This window comes from Rutidosis leptorrhynchoides, chromosome 4, assembly GCF_046630445.1.
Source record: "Rutidosis leptorrhynchoides isolate AG116_Rl617_1_P2 chromosome 4, CSIRO_AGI_Rlap_v1, whole genome shotgun sequence".
Classification (NCBI taxonomy): Eukaryota; Viridiplantae; Streptophyta; class Magnoliopsida; order Asterales; family Asteraceae; genus Rutidosis; species Rutidosis leptorrhynchoides.
In genome coordinates, this window is record NC_092336.1 from 242024741 (window position 1) to 242049331 (window position 24591).

General features: G+C 35.2%; 1 protein-coding gene across 10 annotated transcripts; it reads right to left on the reverse strand.

The window, feature by feature from the left end:
- Positions 1-19468: 19468 nt before the first annotated feature.
- Positions 19469-24041, reverse strand: LOC139843418 (glutamyl-tRNA(Gln) amidotransferase subunit B, chloroplastic/mitochondrial-like). Of its 10 annotated transcripts, none has more exons than XM_071833491.1 (7): positions 23812-24040; positions 22951-23150; positions 22598-22875; positions 22124-22264; positions 20279-22020; positions 20105-20174; positions 19469-19541 (listed from the first exon to the last, which is right to left on the reverse strand). In XM_071833491.1, the coding sequence occupies exons 3-5, from the start codon at positions 22643-22645 to the stop codon at positions 21730-21732; spliced, it is 480 nt and encodes a 159-aa protein (XP_071689592.1). In that variant the 5' UTR covers positions 22646-22875; positions 22951-23150; positions 23812-24040; the 3' UTR covers positions 19469-19541; positions 20105-20174; positions 20279-21729. The 10 variants fall into 10 exon arrangements, 8 of the variants coding, with proteins under 8 accessions (XP_071689592.1, XP_071689591.1, XP_071689594.1 ...); XR_011757578.1 differs by having other exon boundaries at positions 19475-19625; positions 20105-21733; positions 21817-22020; positions 22782-22875; positions 23812-24041; XM_071833493.1 differs by having other exon boundaries at positions 19475-19625; positions 20105-21729; positions 21817-22020.
- Between the last annotated feature and the right edge of the window lie 550 nt (positions 24042-24591).

Genomic DNA, 24591 nt, shown 5'->3' on the forward strand with positions numbered 1-24591 from the left:
CCAACAAATGGGAGTTCGACACCTTCGACCATAAAGCATCTCGTACGGTGGCATCCCGATACTAGTATGAAAACTATTATTGTACGAAAATTCCACCAAAGGTAGATGCTCATCCCAACTACCACCGAAATCGATAATGCACGCCCGTAACATATCTTCCAAAGTTTGGTTCGTACGTTCAGTTTGACCGTCCGTTTGAGGATGATACGCCGTGCTCAACTTTAATTGTGTACCCATATCTTCGTGAAACTTTTCCCAAAATCGAGATGTAAAACGGGTATCTCGATCCGAAATAATAGATATAGGAACGCCATGTCGCGAGACCACTTCCTTGATAAACAACTTAGCCAAGGCCTCCGACGATATTGCTTCTTTAATAGGAAGAAACAAAGCGCTTTTCGTCAACCGGTCCACGATCACCCAAATCGAATCATATTGAGTTCTCGCCGTCTTAGGTAATTTAGTGATGAAATCCATGGTAATGTGCTCCCATTTCCATTTCGGGATCTCTAACGGTTGCAACTTACCATACGGCTTTTGATGCTCGGCTTTAACTTGCAAACAAGTAACACATCGTTCAACGTATTTTACAACATCGCGTTTCATGCCCGGCCACCAATAATCTTTCTTCAAGTCATGATACATTTTCGTCGCGCCTGGATGAATGGAATATTTCGACTTATGTGCTTCATCGAGTAACACCCGTCGGTAATCACCCGCCTTAGGCACCCACACCCTTCCTTGAAACGACAATAAACCCCGCGGGCCCATTGTAATGAACTCTGATTGGCCCACAATTCGTTCCGCGTGCTTATCGTGAACATAAGCCTCTATTTGGTCTTCACCCATCTTTTCAAGAAAGTCGTTAGTGATAATCAAACGTAACGATGTTATACGTATCGCCGGATGTTGAGTCTTTCGACTTAACGCATCCGCGACCACATTCGCCTTACCCGGATGGTAAAGTATCTCACAATCATAATCTTTCACCACATCCATCCATCTACGTTGACGATAATTCAAATCCCTTTGAGTAAAAAGGTGTTTCAAATTCTTATGATCCGAATATATCGTACACTTGACACCATATAAGTAGTGGCGCCAAATTTTCAACGCATGCACAACCGCCGCCATTTCAAGATCATGAGTCGGGTACCTCGTTTCGTGTTCCTTTAATTGCCGAGAGGCATAAGCAATGAATTTACCCCTTTGCATAAGAACGCACCCGAGCCCATTTAAGGAAGCATCACAATAAACCACCATGTCTTCGACGCCTTCCGGTAACACTAACACCGGAGCTTGACACAACTTCTCTTTCAATAATTGAAAAGCAATTTCTTGCTCGTTTTCCCAATTGAACTTAGCACTCTTCCTCGTCAACTTTGTTAATGGAGAAGCAATCTTAGAAAAGTCTTGGATAAACCGACGATAATAACCGGCCAATCCGAGAAAACTTCGGATCTCCGTGGGCGTAGTCGGTCGTCCCCAACTCTTCACCGTCTCAATCTTCCCCGGATCCACTTGGATACCGCTTTCTTTCACAATGTGACCAAGAAATTGAACCTCTCTTAGCCAAAATTCACACTTAGAGAACTTAGCATACAACTTCTCCTTCCTCAGCGTCTTCAAAACTTCGCGCAAGTGACGTTCATGTTCGTGCATACTTTTCGAGTAGACTAGTATGTCGTCAATGAACACAATAACCGACTTGTCCAACATAGGTTGGCACACCCGGTTCATAAGATCCATGAATGCCGCCGGTGCATTCGTAAGACCAAAAGGCATCACCACAAACTCAAAATGCCCATAACGCGTTCGGAAAGCCGTTTTCTCAATGTCTTCCTCACGGACCCGCATTTGATGATAGCCGGACCGTAGGTCGATCTTAGAGAAATACGTCGCACCTTGAAGTTGATCAAACAAATCGTCGATCCTAGGTAACGGATAACGATTCTTGATCGTCACTTTATTCAACTCACGGTAATCGATGCACATACGCATACTACCGTCTTTCTTCTTTACAAATAAAACCGGAGCGCCCCATGGCGAAGCACTCGGTCGGATAAAACCCTTCTCGAGCAATTCTTGAATTTGATTCAATAACTCTTGCATCTCCGTTGGTGCTAAACGATAAGGAGTTTTAGCAATGGGGGTAGCCCCCGGAACCAACTCGATGCGAAATTCGACTTGTCTTTCCGCCGGGACACCCGGTAACTCATCCGGAAAGACATCCTCAAACTCATTAACTACCGGAATTTCACGAATTGGTGGTGGCTCATTACGAGTGTCGACAACATGAGCAAGGAAAGCCATACCACCGGTAACAACATGACGTAGTGCCCGAGCAAAAGTGCATATCGGCACCGATCTCCTTCGTTTGTCACCATGAATAATCATCTCTCCCCCACTTGGGGTCTTTACACGAATAAACTTGTCGTGGCATGCAATATCGGCTCTATAACGATCGAGCCAATCCATACCAACGACAACATCAAAATCACCCAAGGTCATCGGAATAAGATCAATTTCGAAACTTTCGGCGCCAAACACAACATTGCAATTTTTACACACATCAACCACTAGCGCCGTCTTGCCATCCGCTATTTCAACTTCTACCGGACGACTCAACTTTACTAGCGGTTTATTTAACTTAGGCACAAATCTTGGAGATACGAAAGACAAATTAGCACCACTATCAAAAAGTATCCGAGCCGGATTAAAATTAACCATGAAAGTACCTGAAACGACTTCATTGGATTGTTTAGCTTCTTCATTAGACATCAAGTAGTTACGACCCCTAGCCGTACCAGCTGCCTTCTCTATCCGCTTAGCATTATCATTACGCAACTCGGGACACTCGGGTTTCTTGTGTCCCTCCTTCCCACAATTGTAGCAAGTGAATTTTGTAGTAGAAGATGGTTTGGTACAATCACGAGCCATATGCCCCCTTCGCCCACAATTATGACAAGTATAGGGGAAATCCCCCGAGGCACCTTTCTTCACACTCCCCACACTCTCGGTTGGGCCTTTCTTTGACTTCTTGCTTGAAAAATTTGAGTGACTCGAACCTTCATACTTTCTCTTCCTCAACACAATCGCTTCAAACCCTTTCGCCATATTAAACAACTCATCAAAGCTCTTCACCACGTTTACGCTAATCTTTTCTTGATAACTATCATTCAAGGTTCGATAGAAATCTTCTTTCAACATTTTATCATTCCCGACATACTCCGGGCAAAATTGCGTCTTGGACAAGAACACGGATTTGAGAGTGTTCAAGTCCATCGACCCTTGCCTCAAGGTACGTAGCTCGTCCTTAAGTCTTGTAAGATCGGCCGAAGTTCGGTACTCATCGAAGAACTCCGCTTTAAATTCCTCCCAAGTGAAGTCCATACATTGTTCTTCACCATAGAGTTGGATCTTAGCATCCCACCACAATTTCGCGTCACCCCTTAACATGCTACAACCATACCTAGTCTTCTTGTCGGGTGGACACTCACAAGTACGGAAGGCCCCCTCCATATCGGAGATGAATCGGGCACTCTTGAGTGGGTCCCGATCGCCCTCAAAAGTAGGAGGTTGAGCATCCCTAAAGTTCTTGAAGAAAAAGTCACGCCTTCCCCCATTTTCTTCTTGAAGAGCAATCTTAATTTGCTCCTTAACCAAAGTGACGACTTGTTCGTCAATCGTCTCGAGAAACATCTTCTTAACATCTTCGCGAAACTCCGCCTTTTGGCGTTGAAAGATAGCCTCAACCTTGGCCGTGAACTCGGGGTCCTCGCTCGTGCCCCCATTATCGGTGTCGTGTCCGTTTCTCATCTTCATTCTATAAAACGGAAAAGATTAAACAACGAAACTAAAGACATGACACATATATACATATACACCATACCACTCCATCTCGCTCGACAATCGTCGTACATCGCTTGTTTGACACGATTTGCACCCGTAGTAAGGGTAGCTAATCATTACTACGCGAGCACGTCGCGTTAACTCGCTAGTACAACGTTCATTTCGTTCGATGATTGCTATACAACACAAACAATAACGCATGATTAGTTCATATAAACCTATGCGCTAACCAAGACCCGGTCCGACCCAAAGTCCTACAAGTCCGCACAATGCACACACAAAAGTCTAAGTCTAGGCGCCTATCTCAAGTCACCTAAATCCCTTAGACCATGCTCTGATACCACTTGTAACAACCCAAACCGTAACCGACCAAACACGACGAAATTTCAAACAAAAAAAAAATTTTGTTGTTCCAGGCCATCGGCGCGCCGCGCAAAAAGGGCCGCGCTCCGCGCCAAACCCCTGCTGTTACCGGAAAGTTTAAATGCGAAAAAGATGAACGTGTTCCCGGCATATTTAACCAAAACGCTTTTAACCATACATTCATATATGTAAAACTAGCACATAACTAAGGTATGAACAAGTTTTACAAGGTGGGGCCCACACGTGCCCAAAACGCCACTAAGTTTAAAATATAATGTTTAATACAAATTAGAGTTTCGACCACAAAAAGTTTAATTGCCAAACGACACAACGAGCATGGTGTTTGGGGTTAAACTACCCAAGCCTCGGTCAAACTCCAAGCCATAACCCAAAAGTGCTTCCTAATCATCGAAGCGGGAAACTCAATCCAAGGTAATGCCCTTACCCTTATCCACACACGAACCTATAAAAAGGTAAACAACGAGAGGGTAAGCAAAGCTTAGTGAGCACAATAATTATACATACACATATATAATCTACTTACTCGCATCACTTACACAACATCATATTCGAGTTTAACAATTCATCAAGCGTGCTACATTAATAAGCATATACCAATAATTCACAATCCCACAAGTAGCTAATAGTACAATAGCATACGATTCATAAATTAATACTTCCAATACATAATTCACATAACCTTGGTTAACCAATTCGAACACGGGAAGCGGTACTTACAAGACCGTTGGAGTTCATAACGTCCACTAGTGTTACTTACACACCGCGTAATCACTAGTCCCCGGGTGATGTCTTAAACACCGCGACTAACTCACCCTTACAACAATGTGGCGTCTTAAACACCGCGACGAATCCACACTTCATTCAATACAATGAGTGGTGTCTTAATCACCGCGACACTTCCACTCCCATGACATTGTGGTGTCTTAAACACCGCGACAATACCACAAGTCAATCATACCATGAGTAGTGTCTTAAACACCGCGACAATGCTACTCGTTACTTAGAATGTGGTGTCTTAAACACCGCGACAATACCACATTCGTGCAACACAAATAAATACATTATATACACATACGCATAATTATTCCACTCACCTTATGCCTTCGGTGATTATTAAACCAAGCTTGAATTCCAAGGTAACGTACCTATTTCACAAGCATAATTAATCAATCAACTTGGTCTAATCTCATAACACACACCATCCTAGGTCATCTTGACCCATTTTGACAACTAACCCTAAATTGGGTCGTTTTCACCAAAAACCCTAACACTTGGCACTCATGGCCTTCACGCACAATAGAACACTAGGTTTTAGCACCAAACACTAATATTGACCCATCTTGGTCCATTTTGACCCATTTGACTCGATAAAAGTCAACACACCCATTTTGGGTCATTTATGCCCAAATCACACCCATTTACACTTCCTCAAGGTGTTCTAACAAATTACTAGCCAATTAGGGTTTCATAACAACAATTTATACATTTAAAACCCTAGCTTACAAATAATTGAGTCTACATGACCCAAATTACCCAAGAACACCCAATTTACTTAAAATGGGTCTTAATGTTCATCTTTAACACAAACCCTAACCCATACACAAAATCAAATTAAGAAAAGAAAGTTAAGGCATACCACAACAATCAAAATGTAGCAAATGACGAGATGCACAACTTTAAAGCTTGCGATTAAACCCGAAACGAGCTTCTTCTCCTTCAAAGTGAGCTTTCTCACTCTACAATCACTCTCTCTCTAAACTTGAATTGAAAGGGATAAGGTTGGTGAGTTTTTGAGTAAATGATACTCTAACATCTGATCCCAAGCATTAAATCCGGCCTCCAATTGATTTTACCAAAATACCCTCCAAATATCAAATTTAAAAGAATGGAGAATCTGTCCCAGTCAGATGGCGCGGCGCGCCACCTAGCCGCGCGGCGCGCAACCCTGCCAGTTCAGCTTCTTTTGTCTTCTTAATATATATAATAAAACCCCGTTTCAAATATCGTCCAATACACTTATATACACATATGTACATTACAATTATTCGGGTCTTACAATAAGGGTATGTTAGCGAATGTTGTAAGGGTGTAAGTCGAAATTCTGTCCGTGTAACGCTATGCTATTTTTAATCATTGTAAGTTATGTTCAACCTTTTTACATTAATGTCTCGTAGCTAAATTATTATTATGCTTATTTAATCCGAAGTAATCATGATGTTGGGCTAATTACTAAAATTGGGTAATTGGGCTTTGTACCATAATTGGGGTTTGGACAAAAGAACGACACTTGTGGAAATTAGACTATGAGCTATTAATGGGTTTTATATTAACTAAACAATACCTTGTTAATTTAATATACAAACTTATAATTTGACGTATTTATATATAACCACATACGCTTGACTGGGTACGGTGGGCGGGATATCTATAAATACCAATAATTATTCATTTTACCGGATACGGAACTGGATTAATAGTTAATAAACTTGTTGAAACAGGGGTGAATTACATTCAAGGGTAATTGGTGTAATTGTTAACAAAGTAGTAAAATCTTGGTTTACACGCAGTCGATAACCTGATGTATTCATTAAACAAAGTATTAAAACCTTGTTACAATTCGAATCCCCAATTAGTTGGAATATTTGACTTCGGGAATAAGAATAATTTGACGAAGGCTTTCGCTCTTTATATTTATGACTGATGGACTATTATGGACAAATCCGTATGGACATATTAAATAATCCAGGACAAAGGACAATTAACCCATGGGCATAAAACTAAAATCAACACGTCAAACATCATGATTACGGAAGTTTAAATAAGCATAATTCTTTTATTTCATATTTAATTTCCTTTATTTTATATTTAATTGCACTTCTAATTATCGCATTTTTATTGTTATTGTATTTAATTGCACTTTTAATTATCGTACTTTTTAATTATCGCAAGTTTATTTTATCGCATTTTTATTATTCGCAATTTCATTATCGTTATTTACTTGCCGCTTTAATTTAAGTCTTGTATTTATTTTTAATATTTTACATTTGGTTTTAACTGCGACTAAAGTTTTAAAATCGACAAACCGGTCATTAAACGGTAAAAACCCCCCTTTATAATAATAATATTACTTATATATATATTTGTATTTTTATAAAAGTAAACTAATATAGCGTTAAGCTTTGTTTAAAAAGATTCCCTGTGGAACGAACCGGACTTACTAAAAACTACACTACTGTACGATTAGGTACACTGCCTATAGTGTTGTAGCAAGGTTTAAGTATATCCGTTCTCTAAATAAATAAATATCTTGTGTAAAATTGTATCGTATTTAATAGTATTTTCCTGCAAAAATATAAACTATTTCATATACCCCTCGCCGCACATCAACGCTTCTTACTCAACTTTCACAACATGAGAGCATCCAGGAGGACTCATGTCGAGTGTTGAAATGACTAAAACGGGCAGTTTTAATTATGCGGTGTCGTTAGGTCGCAAACATCAGAATCAACTACTAGGAGAGGATGCAGTAGTTTTAAATTTATATTTAGCGGGGTCTAAATCGTACTACTCCTTATTATGGTGCGTAAGGGAAGTATGACCTAGGGTCGTATTTTTAAGAGATCAGTAGAACCGAACCTATATTTATAACTTAAGATAATCCTAAAGTGAAGGAGTAGTTGTATATTACCTAATTTTGGGTTTTCTAATTTAAGATATGTAAATGCGATAAAATTTGTAATTCAGATAAGGTTAAAGCAAGTGCATACTATGATTTCGTTAGTTACTTTGCCGAGATTATGGAATGCTGGCTCATGAATGGGTAGTGACCTTGTATTTATTACACTGGTCCTACCGCCCCTGTCATAAGACATGTCACGGGGTAATGTGTTAGGCTTGAAGATTCTGAATAGACAGCAATGTCCCATACCTCCGACTAGGGATGAGATCGGTACAGGTACCGTACCGATACCGAAAATAAGAAAAATTGATAATCGAGTACCGTACCAAATACCGAAATTGGTACCGGTATCGGTACCGATATTTTCGGTATTATACCCGCTTGTCCCGAATTTACATTTTTTCGGTTTTTACAACTTTTTTTTTCGACAAGAACTTTCTTGGATAAGCTTTTGGAAGTGGTGAATGATTTGCTTTTCTTCTTAGCAATGAGGGCAAATGGATCACCCGGAGAAGACTCTTTTCTTTCCGCTAGAGTTTTTGACACATCAGGTTGATAATGCATAAGTACTCCAACAAGCTCATGAATATTCAGCTTATCAATCTCCTTGGTAGATTGAATAATTGTTCCATAAGGACTCCAATCAACATTGAGCTTTTTGAGGAACTTCATGTTGATCTCAGCATTCACTTTTGTAATCTTGCACCTTTTCAACTCATTAAGAACACTATTGAAATGTCGATAGGTTTCCTTAAGAAGTTCTTCGGGTTCCTGCTTGAAATCTTCATAAAGTCCAAGAGCCTTATTCAGTTTGGTAACATCTGACATGTCATAACCTTCCTGTAGCCTTTTGATCTCATCCCATATGTCCTTAGCAGTGGTATTGCTGTCAACATTTTCAAACAACTCATACGGGATCGCTTGCATGATGACATTTTTAGCCTCTATATCACCCTGAGCTCGCTCACGTCTCTCTCCAGAAAGTTCATAGACTAGAATTGGCATACCAGTATCCGAATGATACTCTACAACTGGACCATCTCTCAAAGAAGCCCATATGTATTTTGCCTTCTCATCCTTGTAGTCTATGTACTGAGTGATACGATGAAGCCACTGGTTGGATTTGCCCTCAAACAACACTGGAGGCCTAGAATCTGATCCGATGATCAATGTATCTTGAGTAGACATATTAACACAATCTGAGGTAAATTCGGTATATCAACAATCCAAGATTTTGGTTCACAAAAATCTAACAAAAATGTCAGATTCGGTATCTGAATCGGTACTGTAGCAGACTCGGTATCTGGTTCGGTACTATAGCAAATTTGGTAGATCAGATTCTGTATCAGAAACTGATAAGAATAACAAGTATCACACTCTGATTCGGTATAGATTCGGTTAATACAGAATATGAAGCCTTGAGTCACTTAAAACCCAAAGTATCAAGTGAAACATAGATTCTGGTTCGGTATCTGGCTCAGTAGCCAAATTTTGTAAAATTTGAACTCAAAACAATCCAATTCCTTTGAAACAGACTCGGTAACCTTGCTGCACAAGAAAACAAGTTAGTAACAATCAAAATATCAATGAAACCGAGAGTTTATGATATCGAATGTCAACTGTAGCAGTTGACAAACCGAGTCTAAGTGTAAAACTTAGAAAATCAATTGAATCCTTGCTCAAACCACACTAATTAACTGCGTATATCCAAACCGAATGTGATAGAATCACAATCACACCACAATCTGCAACAATTAAGATGAATTCCTGACTTTGAAGCAAACTCGGTATGGCAGTTAGAATACCGAATGATGATCAAATCTTCAATACTTGAAGAATTGATGAAATTGAACCGTCAAATATGTGATTAAACACCTCACGAACTTAACTGAATCCACAAACCTTCACGTAAACACAGAATCAAGCTTGAATTGATCAATATCGAGAGTTTTAGCCACGAACTATAAAAATCAGCTTGATTCTCCATAATTGATGTTAAAAAGCTGTAATGATGATCAAAACTCTTTCTAATACACCTAATAAACCTTCGTTGAACTTATCACAAGAATCTGAACGTCAGATTATCACTTTCGATGATACCGAATGTGACTCAATCTAAACGAGAGTTAACAGATTCTGTAATTTTCAATCTCTGGATCGATATAGTGATGTACATTCACTCCCTGGACGCTTTGATACCAAATGATAGGTCATATCATAGTGAGAATTGAAAATGTGATAAGATTGAGTGAGTCTCGGTAAGGTAAGAACATACTCGGCATTAGAGAGAATCGGTAAATTTACATTCCACAGCTTCTTAAACTAGTTTACAATGCAATGGCTATCTAATTAGGACTACTAAGGTTCCTTATATAGCCCTCTTCTAAGGAACCATCTTTTAAGCTTGTTTCACATTAACACTATATACAAAAGTTTCAGCTAATGATGTAATGATCTGCATCATGCAGGGTGCCTTATACGGTAACCGGCAAGGAAATGATGTTTTAAATGGATTTTGATTATATAAGTTTTAAGGCTACTTGGATTTTAATTACATAGTTGTCCAAGAAGTATTTGTGTGTACAAAATAGTTGCTAGGATAAAAGTTTAAAACCAAATACGTGCTTGCTTAGAATAATATGTCTTCTTGAAGTATTTAGAAATTGATTTTTGAGATGATCAAAGTGTATGTATATGTATGAGTTATGATGTACTTGTGTATGTACTTGTATTACTGATATTTGCATTCAAAATACATTGGTAAGTTAGTAGATCTATGAGTCTACTTGTAGAAGTGTTAAAGTAGACTCGATTGTAGATTGTGGTGACCATCAAGTTGTAGATTGTGGTAGGTTGGAAAATGCATCTCCTGATTTATAGAATCTTGTCATACTGCAGTCAGAAGAGATTTTTACTTTGATGTCGGAACTAGAAAACGTTGTTGATATTCAATGATCGCTAGTTGATGATTGTGGAAATTTATTGGTAAACACGAACAATTTATAGGTGTTGACATCTTACCTTTATGACCCTCGTTAGCTTGAAGAATGAAGCAGCTAGCCTCCTGCAAATAGTTAACCCTTTCAATTTTCACCTGATTGTTTTGACTTGATTTGCAGGTAGAAGACTATAATTTATGGGGACATCTGATGCAGTTACATTGTAGCAATGTCTTGTATGTTCTCGTTTACTTATTACAGTTGTTCTTTTTTAAGTGTTGGTACAATTAAACATAAGAAATTCTTATAAAGAGATGCTTATTGTAGTAAATGTTTAAATGGGCTTATAATACATTGATAGTGGCTGTCAATATGCTTTGTCCATTGAATTCTCCCACAAAAAGTATATGCATAATTTGAGTGTGCACAGACATGTAGTCAAATAACCGAATCACTAAATGACCCTCTACAGTTAACCCAACTACCTATGAGTTTGTTTGGATTGTGTTTTATCTCGAATCAAATAAAAAGACATGGCCAAGGGGAGAACGAGTCGTATGTTGCACATGATCTAAAAGCATATCTTGAGGGTTTGGCACATCACCTATTTGGTAAGGGATTAAAGTTTTAATATAAAGGCGATATTTTATAATCAATCATAAAATCATGAATTCGAGTGTTCATGATTGTGTTAGTAAGTTATTATTAAGTAAGTTGTGTATTGTTTTAGGATTTGTATTAATAATTATTGGTAAGTTTAAAGTTATTGGTAAGTTTTGACTGTCATTTTTTCAGGCTATGCTTGTTTTCAATCTCGCCATTAATGTATTTTTTGTTGCATTATTATACTTTTGGAATTGCCTTAAATACATTATCTGCTCGTGCATCGGTTGTTCAGTATGATGTATTTTTTTCGTTTTTAAAGCCAAGGAAACACGAAGTTCATCTAGGCAAATGTTGAAAGTTCATCCTTTTTACTATGCAACCAGGTTGTAATATTTTTAAATTTGATCGTATTAGATGGTACTTTTGTTTCATAAGCATAAGCATATGCATATGAATAAAGTGTTAGAGGCTTAGTTTTTTTTCTGGCTATGTATAATTCGAAAGATTTAAGACATGTTGAATTAACAAATATTTAGTTGGTAGCATCAGGTCAAGCTCACAAATGAGGAGATTTATGCCTACAAGTAATACCAGAATGCAAATATCTACATTTGGTCAGGCTAAACCACCTAGTCGTTCCTCTTGTTGCACTTCCTGCTCCCCTATCAATCATTATTTTAAAAATCATGTATTCAGCTTGATAATTTTGTTGTTGCAGATTTGAGGAAGCGATTGTTTGTAATGGACTATCCAAGTGCTTCTACTATATCAACATCACATGTAACATCCTCTAAAGCAACAACTGTAGGTTGATCTTATAAGTGACCCGGACGAGTGCAGCTCCTTTATACCAATGCTAAAAAGAATGATCAAGACTAAGGCAGACATCAAGATGAATATAGTAGATTTTCACAAAAATATAAAAAAAAAAAAATCAAAAAAAAATCAAAAAAATCTTTTATAATTTGAAATGATATTATATGTTATTATCCATTAAATGAACGTTATAATTTGTTTTTGTCTTTATTACCTACAACTTTAACATTCATTATCTGAATAATAACTTTATATTAATGTATTAAGTTTATTATTTAATATGTTATCATATATCTCCTGAATGTTAACGTGTTAAGAGTATTATTATACGTCTGATTAATGTTAATGTGCCAATTACATTCCTTGCATCATCACCACATTAATTTTTTGTGAATTTTTTAGTATGAATCACTTAATATATTATTATACATCTGATTAATGTTAACGTGCTGAAACTACCATTTCATCAGAGACTATCATATGAATAATAAATTTATATTAATTTATTGGTTTTTTTAAGCCCAATGTTAATATTTACGATGATAAACATTAAATTTTGTTATTTTTTCAATATGTTATTATACATGTGATGAGTGTTAACGTGCTGAAATTTTTTAATTTACATCTGGTGAATGTTAACATAGATCCGATGAATGTTACTGTATTATTTATTGTAAATCTGATTAATGTTAATGTTAACATACATCCGATGAATGTTAATGTTAACATACATCCGATGAATGTAACATAAATGTTAACATACATCCGATGAATGTTACTGTATTATTTATTGTACATCTGATTAATGTTAATGTTAACATACATCCGATGAATGTTAATGTTAACATACATCTAGGGATGGCAATGGATGTTTCATCCATGGACATCCACCCGATCCGATCCATTTATAATGGATATGAATGATGTAAATGGACGATTAGCGGATATGGATATGGATGATCTAAATATTTCGTGGATCGGATGTGGATGACAACTTATCATCCACGGATATATCCATTATCACCCAAAATACATCTATATATACATATATACGTACTAAAATATAAGCGTTTGCATCTACATATTGATATACATATACATGTAACCTACAAATTCGTAAATTATTAACGAAAACAAGAGTTGTGATAGTCACAATTATTAAATTGTTACTAACGATATTCACTGTTACGTATTTAGATAAGTTAAAACTTATATTTACATATATTATAACGTATTTTGTTTATTTGAATTCACAATCGGCGACAAATTACAATCAAACCATGTGTAACAAATAAAAGACATAAAGATTAAATATTTACATTTGTTATAATCTATGTTAAATTGATAAAATCGTCGTTAGATTAACATTACATTTGACATCCAACGGATATCCATTAACCAGCTTAATCCATCGGATATGGATATGGAGATGAACTGAAATTAAATGGATATGGATATGGATGGGAAAAAAATAAATGGATATGGATGTGGATATGGCATCATCCGATCCATATCCGATCCATTGCCATCCCTACATACATCTGATGAATGTTAACATACATCCGATGAATGTTAACATACATCTGATGTATTTGTTTTGTAAATCTCACTTAATATGTTATCATACATCTGATGAATGTTAACATGCTGAGAAATTATTATCGTGAATGTTAATATTTATTTTACATCCGATATATGTTAATGTTAACATACATCTGGTGAATATTAAGATACATATGATAATTTTTTTATAATTACTATTTATTATGTTATTATACATGTGATGAAGGGTTATTGCCTAAAATACACTTTTTAAAATTTTTTTAAAAGAAAATACACTTTTTTAAAAAAAAAATATCATAATACACCATTGGGTAGACCACAATTTTGGTCGACCACCATATACTTGGTCGACCACCTCATTTTTCAATGTGGTCGACCAAACTTCATTGAGTTCCCGGTCGACTACCGTGTAAACATGGTCGACTACCCCTCGTTTTTTCATGGTCGACTACCCCCACAAGAAACAACGTGGGCGACCCAATACATGGTCGACTACTCAAGTTCTGCAGAAAATTAGAAGTGAAAGAAACGGAGGAGTTTGAGCATGCAGAAAATTGGTGGATGGTGGGCACACCGACAAACAAACGAACCTCTTACACTGATCAAAAAGGAACCCAGAAAAACGGTTTGAGTTTCACCTACTTATGTTCTTCTCGGGGATACTTATGTTCTTCTTCTTCCCCGAACCCCAAAGAAATGTTCACAGAAAAAGGTGTGTACACGAGTAATATTTTATTAATTCATTACTGAATAGTTCTATTATTTGACATTTGATGCCAGTATTTAATTGGGTGTGTGTGGAAGTGGTTTACAACTGTAAATCACTTTGCTTTAGTACATAGAAAAAGCCAAAAAGGTGGAACCCACTCTATATTAATCATGTATGGTTATATGAAACGTACCCATCATTTGTGGTGGTCGACCATGAAAGTGGTCGTCCGTGTTAATTTTTGGCCGACTACCTTGAAAAATGAGTTAGTCGACCACACTATGGGGTATACGACCAAATTGTTGGTCGACTTAATGGTGTATTTTGACAATTTTTTTTAAAAAAGTGTATTTTGTTCTAAATTTTTTTTAAAAAGTGTATTTTTGGCAATTCCCCTCTGATGAATGTTAACGTGCTGAGATGTTCTAAACGCTTATTTGCCAATTGAAAACTAACAATTATAGGTACAAATACAAGACAAGATAAGATATCACTCATCCGAAGTATATTAACATATACTACTTGTTCGATCAAAAAGTTATTTTTCATCTGAAAAATAATAACATCCCATTAGTATCTACCAAGTTTTTTTTACCAAAAAATTATCATTCATTAGAAGATAATAACATCTCATGAATATTTAACTACATAGTAACTTCTATAAACTCCAACAATTTGCATAGATAGTGTTACAAAAAAATTTCTCTTGTGCTTCCATAAGACACTGAAACATTCAATTCCATGTAGTTTTTACTCTATTTAACTTCGCATGCCCTGTCTCGTTGCGGCTTTGCTTCAGCTTCCACTAACCGCAATCCGAGTTGTTCAACAGCCACGATGTTTACATCCTTCAGTGTATGCGTATTTTTTTGAATCTGGTATGAAAAAGAATGGCATACCTTGTTAGCGATGAAAACAGTTGGATGATATCGAAAATGAGGTCATACGCGTGCGTGTGAGAAAACCTCATAAAAATAAAGTACTAAGATACATTAAGGTACATGTCGCAAGAAAGCTGAATTTTGGGACCCAATAACACTTGAATCTATAGGCATCTATAGAAGGAAGTAACTTATGAATCTTTTTAGTATTAGCTAGACACTTAACATACAAGTTGGGGATGATATCACAAGGACTCTATAGCAAGATCATGGTTGAAAAAAAATAAGGAATATGAAATCATAGCATGCATCTCAAATGCTATTGATCTCGGAGTGAAAAAATTGAATTCGTGATAGCAACATATCTTGAAAAAAAAACATTATTTGAGTAACCAAACAAAGAAAGAAAAAAGAAAGTGAGGAGAGGTACATACTGTCCAGGTCCATCTTGTGATCCATGCAAGCACAAAATATGTCATCATTTATCAGCAATAAGTCCATAAGATGATATAAAGATCCTACGAAATAAGATTCACAGTGATGTAATTAATCACAACAATTACCCGGGATTGAGAACGAAGCAACCCAGAACGAACTACTCTATACATGGATATAATAAAATATATAAGTAAACAAAATACAACAGAGTGCCATCGAAAGTGATCATGAGTCATTTTTATTAAGCTTCTCACCTTATACACAAACTCATCCAACTTCTGCATTAATGTCTCAGCTCTTTGGTTTGTGTGGCTTAATGAAGAATCATAAATGTAATCACAAGAGTTGAAGCTGTGGTGACCCGAACTTTTCCATGTTTATATATATTAATTGAGATTGATATTTACATGATTAAATGTTTCCAACATGTTAAGCAATCAAACTTGTTAAGACTTGATTAATTGAAATATGTTTCATATAGACAATTGACCACCCAAGTTGACCGGTGATTCACGAACGTTAAAACTTGTAAAAACTATATGATGACATATATATGGATATATATATAGTTAACATGATACTATGATAAGTAAACATATCATTAAGTATATTAACAATGAACTACATATGTAAAAACAAGACTACTAACTTAATGATTTTTAAACGAGACATATATGTAACGATTATCGTTATAAAGACATTTAATGTATATATATCATATTAAGAGATATTCATACATGATAATATCATGATAATATAATAATTTAAAATCTCATTTGATATTATAAACATTGGGTTAACAACATTTAACAAGATCGTTAACCTAAAGGTTTCAAAACAACACTTACATGTAACGACTAACGATGACTTAACGATTCAGTTAAAATGTATATACATGTAGTGTTTTAATATGTATTTATACACTTTTGAAAGACTTCAATATACTTATCAAAATACTTCTACTTAACAAAAATGCTTACAATTACATCCTCGTTCAGTTTCATCAACAATTCTACTAGTATGCACTCGTATTCGTACTCGTACAATACACAGCTTTTAGATGTATGTACTATTGGTATATACACTCCAATGATCAGCTCTTAGCAGCCCATGTGAGTCACCTAACACATGTGGGAACCATCATTTGGCAACTAGCATGAAATATCTCATAAAATTACAAAAATATGAGTAATCATTCATGACTTATTTACATGAAAACAAAATTACATATCCTTTATATCTAATCCATACACCAACGACCAAAAACACCTACAAACACTTTCATTCTTCAATTTTCTTCATCTAATTGATCTCTCTCAAGTTCTATCTTCAAGTTCTAAGTGTTCTTCATATATTCTACAAGTTCTAGTTACATAAAATCAAGAATACTTTCAAGTTTGCTAGCTCACTTCCAATCTTGTAAGGTGATCATCCAACTTCAAGAAATCTTTGTTTCTTACAGTAGGTTATCATTCTAATACAAGGTAATAATCATATTCAAACTTTGGTTCAATTTCTATAACTATAACAATCTTATTTCAAGTGATGATCTTACTTGAACTTGTTTTCGTGTCATGATTCTGCTTCAAGAACTTCGAGCCATCCAAGGATCCGTTGAAGCTAGATCCATTTTTCTCTTTTCTAGTAGGTTTATCCAAGGAACTTAAGGTAGTAATGATGTTCATAACATCATTCGATTCATATATATAAAGCTATCTTATTCGAAGGTTTAAACTTGTAATCACTAGAACATAGTTTAGTTAATTCTAAACTTGTTCGCAAACAAAAGTTAATCCTTCTAACTTGACTTTTAAAATCAACTAAACACATGTTCTATATCTATATGATATGCTAACTTAATGATTTAAAACCTGGAAACACGAAAAACACCGTAAAACCGGATTTACGCCGTCGTAGTAACACCGCGGGCTGTTTTGGGTTAGTTAATTAAAAACTATGATAAACTTTGAATTAAAAGTTGTTATTCTGAGAAAATGATTTTTATTATGAACATGAAACTATATCCAAAAATTATGGTTAAACTCAAAGTGGAAGTATGTTTTCTAAAATGGTCATCTAGACGTCGTTCTTTCGACTGAAATGACTACCTTAACAAAAACGACTTGTAACTTATTTTTTCGACTATAAACCTATACTTTTTCTGTTTAGATTCATAAAATAGAGTTCAATATGAAACCATAGCAATTTGATTCACTCAAAACGGATTTAAAATGAAGAAGTTATGGGTAAAACAAGATTGGATAATTTTTCTCATTTTAGCTACGTGAAAATTGGTAACAAATCTATTCCAACCATAACTTAATCAACTTGTATTGTATATTATGTAATCTTGAGATACCATAGACACGTATACAATGTTTCGACCTATCATGTCGACACATCTATATATATTTCGGAACAACCATAGACACTCTATATGTGAATGTTGGAGTTAGCTATACAGGGTTGAGGTTGATTCCAAAATATATATAGTTTGAGTTGTGATCAATACTGAGATACGTATACACTGGGTCGTGGATTGATTCAAGATAATATTTATCGATTTATTTCTGTACATCTAACTGTGGACAACTAGTTGTAGGTTACTAACGAGGACAGCTGACTTAATAAACTTAAAACATCAAAATATATTAAAAGTGTTGTAAATATATTTTGAACATACTTTGATATATATGTATAAATTGTTATAGGTTCGTGAATCAACCAGTGGCCAAGTCTTACTTCCCGACGAAATAAAAATATGTGAAAGTGAGTTATAGTCCCACTTTTAAAATCTAATATTTTTGGGATGAGAATACATGCAGGTTTTATAAATGATTTACAAAATAGACACAAGTACGTGAAACTACATTCTATGGTTGAATTATCAAAATCGAATATGCCCCTTTTTATTAAGTCTGGTAATCTAAGAATTACGGAACAGACACCCTAATTGACGCGAATCCTAAAGATAGATCTGTTGGGCCTAACAAACCCCATCCAAAGTACCGGATGCTTTAGTACTTCGAAATTTATATCATATCCGAAGGGTGTCCCGGAATGATGGGGATATTCTTATATATGCATCTTGTTAATGTCGGTTACCAGGTGTTCACCATATGAATGATTTTTATCTCTATGTATGGGATGTGTATTGAAATATGAAATCTTGTGGTCTATTATTATGATTTGATATATATAGGTTAAACCTATAACTCACCAACATTTTTGTTGACGTTTTAAGCATGTTTATTCTCAGGTGATTATTAAGAGCTTCCGCTGTCGCATACTTAAATAAGGACGAGATTTGGAGTCCATGCTTGTATGATATTGTGTAAAACTGCATTCAAGAAACTTATTTTGTTGTAACATATTTGTATTGTAAACCATTATGTAATGGTCGTGTGTAAACAAGATATTTTAGATTATCATTATTTGATAATCTACGCAAAGCTTTTTAAACCTTTATTGATGAAATAAAGGTTATGGTTTATTTTAAAATGAATGCAGTCTTTGAAAAACGTCTCATATAGAGGTCAAAACCTCGCAACGAAATCAATTAATATGGAACGTTTTTAATCAATAAGAACGGGACATTTCAGAAGCCGGTAGCTATAACCACTACTTGATTCACTTGATTTAGTAGAAGTATTTGAGTTCAAGAATGAATGGAACTACAACAAATAAGACCAACCACATTATCATTAACCATCCAATGCAGGTAGCTCCAAAATGGGCTTCCCAATTGGCACCCTAACCTTAAACAAAAACAAGTTTTATGCAATTAGTAACTTCACCATATGAACACAATAGATATTAACGTGATTACCGAACAACTAAAATATCACATGTGAATAATCACACACAAAAAAACCTGATCAGTAAGCATAGCGTAAGCAAAATCTCAGTCAAAAACTTGAACATGTGACTACGGGTTAACTAAAGTTGTCCGTTATCCCGAATCTTGTCACAGCAAGAATAGCACTTTTTACATTTGCGGGTATATAATCTCAAAGACTATACATATGAAGTTACAGATGAATTCATATAAATATAAATGTACATCATATCATAATTTGGAAAAATTGAATGTCCCATCAACAAAACCTTGTCTAAGAATAACAAAAACATCAACTATAAATCAACATTCAGTTACTTAGAAAATCACAAACTTTAAATTCAATGGTGCATAATAATCAATTATTCAAAGTTAATTAGATAGATATTATAGACAAACCGATTTCGATTGAAAAATCCAGAAGTCTTCTTCAAATTTGAATTAACAAACGAATACACATCCGCCACAACTGAATTCACACAACTCATTTTAATACAAATTTGTTAATCAAATCAGAAAAATCTATGAGCACATACATTAAAAAACAAGTAATACTAAGAATCAGAGACGTACCGGAACATCGTAATCATGTTACTTTAGCTTTTTTTTTTTTTTGTTCAAAATACGAGATGAATTTCACAAAGATAAACCCTAATTAGTAATAATAGGTTGAATCATGAAGTAATTTCTAGTGTATTTTGTGATAGATTACGGGATGAATTTTGAGTTTTGACGAAGAAAAACCCTAATTTTGTGATATTGGGAGATGAATGTTGAAGAACGAAACCCAAATGCGGTAATTATTAAGTCTTTTAAACATAAATTTAAAATTACCATATTACCCCTCCGCGTTTTTTACTAATTTGTTCACATCTGTGGCCACGATCTACTTATCCCCTTATCTCAAAATTAATGTTTATCCCTTGATCTCTCCCCTGCGTGCGTGCGTGCGTGTCTAGCCAAGTATATACAAACTTATTATATCACAAGCTAGTATATAGCCTAAATCCTGATATTCCGCAATTCCCAATCCCTAATTGTGTGTGAGAAATCAATCGTGACAAATCGATCAATCCATAATGAAAGCAAGAGACTTGGTGACAACAACCAGAATGAAATATTATTTAATCGTGGAAATGCTATGTCATTTCTCCTTTGATATTGCAAGGCAAGACGCTCTATTGGATTAGGTTTAGTTCGATAGACTTCATTCAAGAACGCCTTCGATAGACTTCATTCAAGAACGCCACTGCCCGGTATACCACACTAACTTGTTGTTTAATTACCATGTATCCGAGAATCATGTGGGTCTTTGAGAAGTAATGATCTCCTCTTCCTCCTTAGCAGTTTATGTGTATGCTTCCATATGTGTTACAACACCCTAATTTTATCGCGATTCCTAGGGATGCTCGATAACAAAGCAGTTTTGCTTCATATCTTTTCACTCTTCCTTTGCGACAAGAATACTATTCAAGGCCATTTCACACCGGCTTAATGTAAAACCGATCAATAAAGTAAGTTATTAACAATAATTTATTGAAAATGTCTTTTTTTTTTGCATTCTACTCCATATTAATTAGACTAGATACTAGTTCTAACAATAGAGTCAACCCATATATTGGGGTTTGATTTGGAGTTAGAACTAGTATCTAGTTTAGTCTAGATAATTAATACATGCATTAAAATGCAAAAAAACACATTAACTTAATTATTGTTAATAACTTACTTTATTGATCGTCTCTATATTAAGCAGATGTGAAACAGCCTTGAATCGTATTCTTGCCACGAGAGGAGTGAAAAAATATGGAGCAAAGCAACTTAGTTATCGAGCATCCGTAGGAATCGCGATATATTTAGGGTGTTGTAATACTTATGAAAGCATACAAATGGACTGCTAAGGAGAAGAAGATCACTAGTGCTCAAAGACCCATGGGATCCTCGTATACATGGTAATTAAACAACAAAAAGTTAGTGTGGTTATACCATATATATATCAATTATTTTCTCGATCTCAGTGGGATCTACTATCTGTCGAATAAAAACAAAATTATGGTACGAAGACAGATGATTGAGTTAACCCATATACGTATAATGGGATGAGTGTGACATACATTTACATCATTGGCAAGAAAAAGAACATCTTGTATGCTTAGACCAATCTCCTCGTATCTTCGGCGTTTTATTTCTGGAAGTTCAGGTAAAGAATCGCGAATACCGTCAACATATTCTTCAGTTAGTATAACTTCCGGAAGATCGGGTTCAGGGAAATATCGATAATCTGCAAGTCCTTCCTTTTTCCTCATTGTAAATGTTTTCTAATATCAACAGCAAATATATAAATTAAAAATAAGCATAAACTAAGCCAACCATAATTGATTGATCATGAAAATAATCAGAATCAGTAATTTGTTTTATAACCTGAGAACCTTCTTCCCAAAGACGTGTTTCTTGCACAATTTCATTTGCTAGTCCTTCATTATAAAGTGCCGCCTGTCTTGCTATCTCGAAATCAATAGCTCTACTCACGGCTGAAAATGAATTCAGATTCTTTATTTCAACCTATCATAGATAAAAAAAAATCATAAAGTTAAGCTACATTTATATTTGGCAAAAGGGTCAGGTTGGGTAACGGGTTAAAAATATATTGGGTTGAAATGGGTCATGGGTCAAAGAGGTCAAAATTTTAAACAGGTCCAAATGGGTCCGGTTAGGTTGGGTTGGTAACGGGTAGAAACGGGTCATGGGTCAAATGGGTCCAAACTGGTCATCTACTTTTAAATTCGACTTTTACATGTATGATTACGTTTTATGTTTATATATATATACGATTTATATATATAACAAAATATTAATATACATAATAAATGATATAACCAGGATTGCGTTCATAACTGTTTGACGAATGAAACTTGTTATGCTCGATCCATTCACAAGAACCATTAGATCTATCTCTATTTGTTGAGCTTTAGGAATTGATACCCATTGGACCTTTTACTTTAAATTTGGTATAGGACCCCTATAAGGTGGAGAGGAACCCATTGGACCTATTTTATAAGTTTTGTTTATATTGCCATGCCTAATTGAGTACTTTCACTCAAGATCCAATTGACCCAAAAGCTTGACCCGGTTGACCCAAATTTGAGAGTATGGGTCTCAATTGCCAGGTATGCCTACAATCAAGAAACATAAGGATGTAAAAAAATACTTTTTCAGTTAGTGTAACATTATTAAGTATTATGAAGTACCTTGGTGCCGAATTGTAAATGTCCAATTGGGCGAATGGAAACATTAACATCACAACGAAGTGATCCTTATTGCATATTTCCATTACTAACTCCCAAATATCTCACCACCCTTTGCAACTCTGCAGCCTCAATTCCTGTTCGCATATCAGGTTCTCAGATACAATTTCAACCAATGGCACCCCTGCTCTATTCAAATCAACCTGCTCCCAATAAACAAAATTAACCAGAAAACTTCAAAATATATACGCTATAATACTTAAAAAGGGTATAAACTAAAATCACAAATTTGATTATGTTTTTCTGATTTGGTGGGTGTCAATTTGCATTTGCAGTTTCACAATGATCCTTTCATGTTGAAGAATATGATAATCAGTAAAGTTAGCTACGCCTTATATGTTTAAAAAAAAAAAAAAAAAAAAAAAAAAAAAAAAACCTTTTTTGCATTTGCAGTTTCACAATGATCATATCAAGCTGAAAAATAAAATATGATATTAAAAAAAAGTTTTAACTAAAATCACAAATTTGATAACAGAAATTAAAAGTCTGCCTATTCTTTTGTTAGGAAACTATAAATTTAGTTTCATTCAGTTGTTCACTTAGAAAGACTATGATTATTATTTTTGATCATTGGGTGTCAAAAAACTCAGTGTTTCATTTGCAATTTCACACTGTTCATTTCAAGTTGAAGATTATGATAATCAGTAACGTTATCTGATTATTATAATTTGAAAACTTTGACCATAGTAAATAAATATAAAATACTTATCAGTCAGTTCAGCAGAAAACTCAAAGCCGGTTACTAACGTGAGTTCATCAAGCAATAATCATCAGTTTAAATACACATAATTTGAGAATGATGACCTGCGAATAGGTCCCACTTCTTGTATGAAGTAGCTTCCCAGCATCTTCCTCCACATGAACTCGAGTGCATAAAAACAAATGAATAGTCAAAGCTATAAGTCAGCAAGTGCAGGGTTGACCAGGGTTGACTAACAGCTATTTCTTCATTAACATAAAAGATTCCATTAGAAAGTAATAAGGCTCCATTCCAAATATGGACAATTTATGGCTGATGATGAAGGAAAAGTGGGTACACGATCAGGTATAGGGCTTGAAATTTTATCCTCGAGTCCTTCTCCTTCTTCCTCTTTATTGTTTGAATCCACCTTTGACCAGAAATTACCAGAAAAATCCCCTTGTGATCAAAGTTTGCAATTTAGTCCCTCAACTTCCATTAAAACTCATTCTTTAAATGATACTCCATCCGTCCCATTACAAGTGTCCACTTACTTTTTGCACACAGTTTTAAGAAATTTCACTAATTCCATTATCCACCAATAAGAAATCTTCTCTCTCCATAATAACTTCTTCTTATTGGTTGAAACACAAAGTGAACACTTGAAACGGGACACCTCAAAATAGAAATGTGGACACTTCTAATGAAACGGAGGGAGTAACATTTAATAAGCAAACGTCGTTACAAATAGAAGATAAAGTAACAAGTGGATCTTTGATTGTGGGGCTACATACACCATGATCTTTGGAAAATTTGATTTTTGTTCGGAAGCAAAACCTCGTAAAAATCGAATTCAGACAGCCAACGGTGGAATTGTTCAAGTCAAAGGGGCAGGAACTATTGAA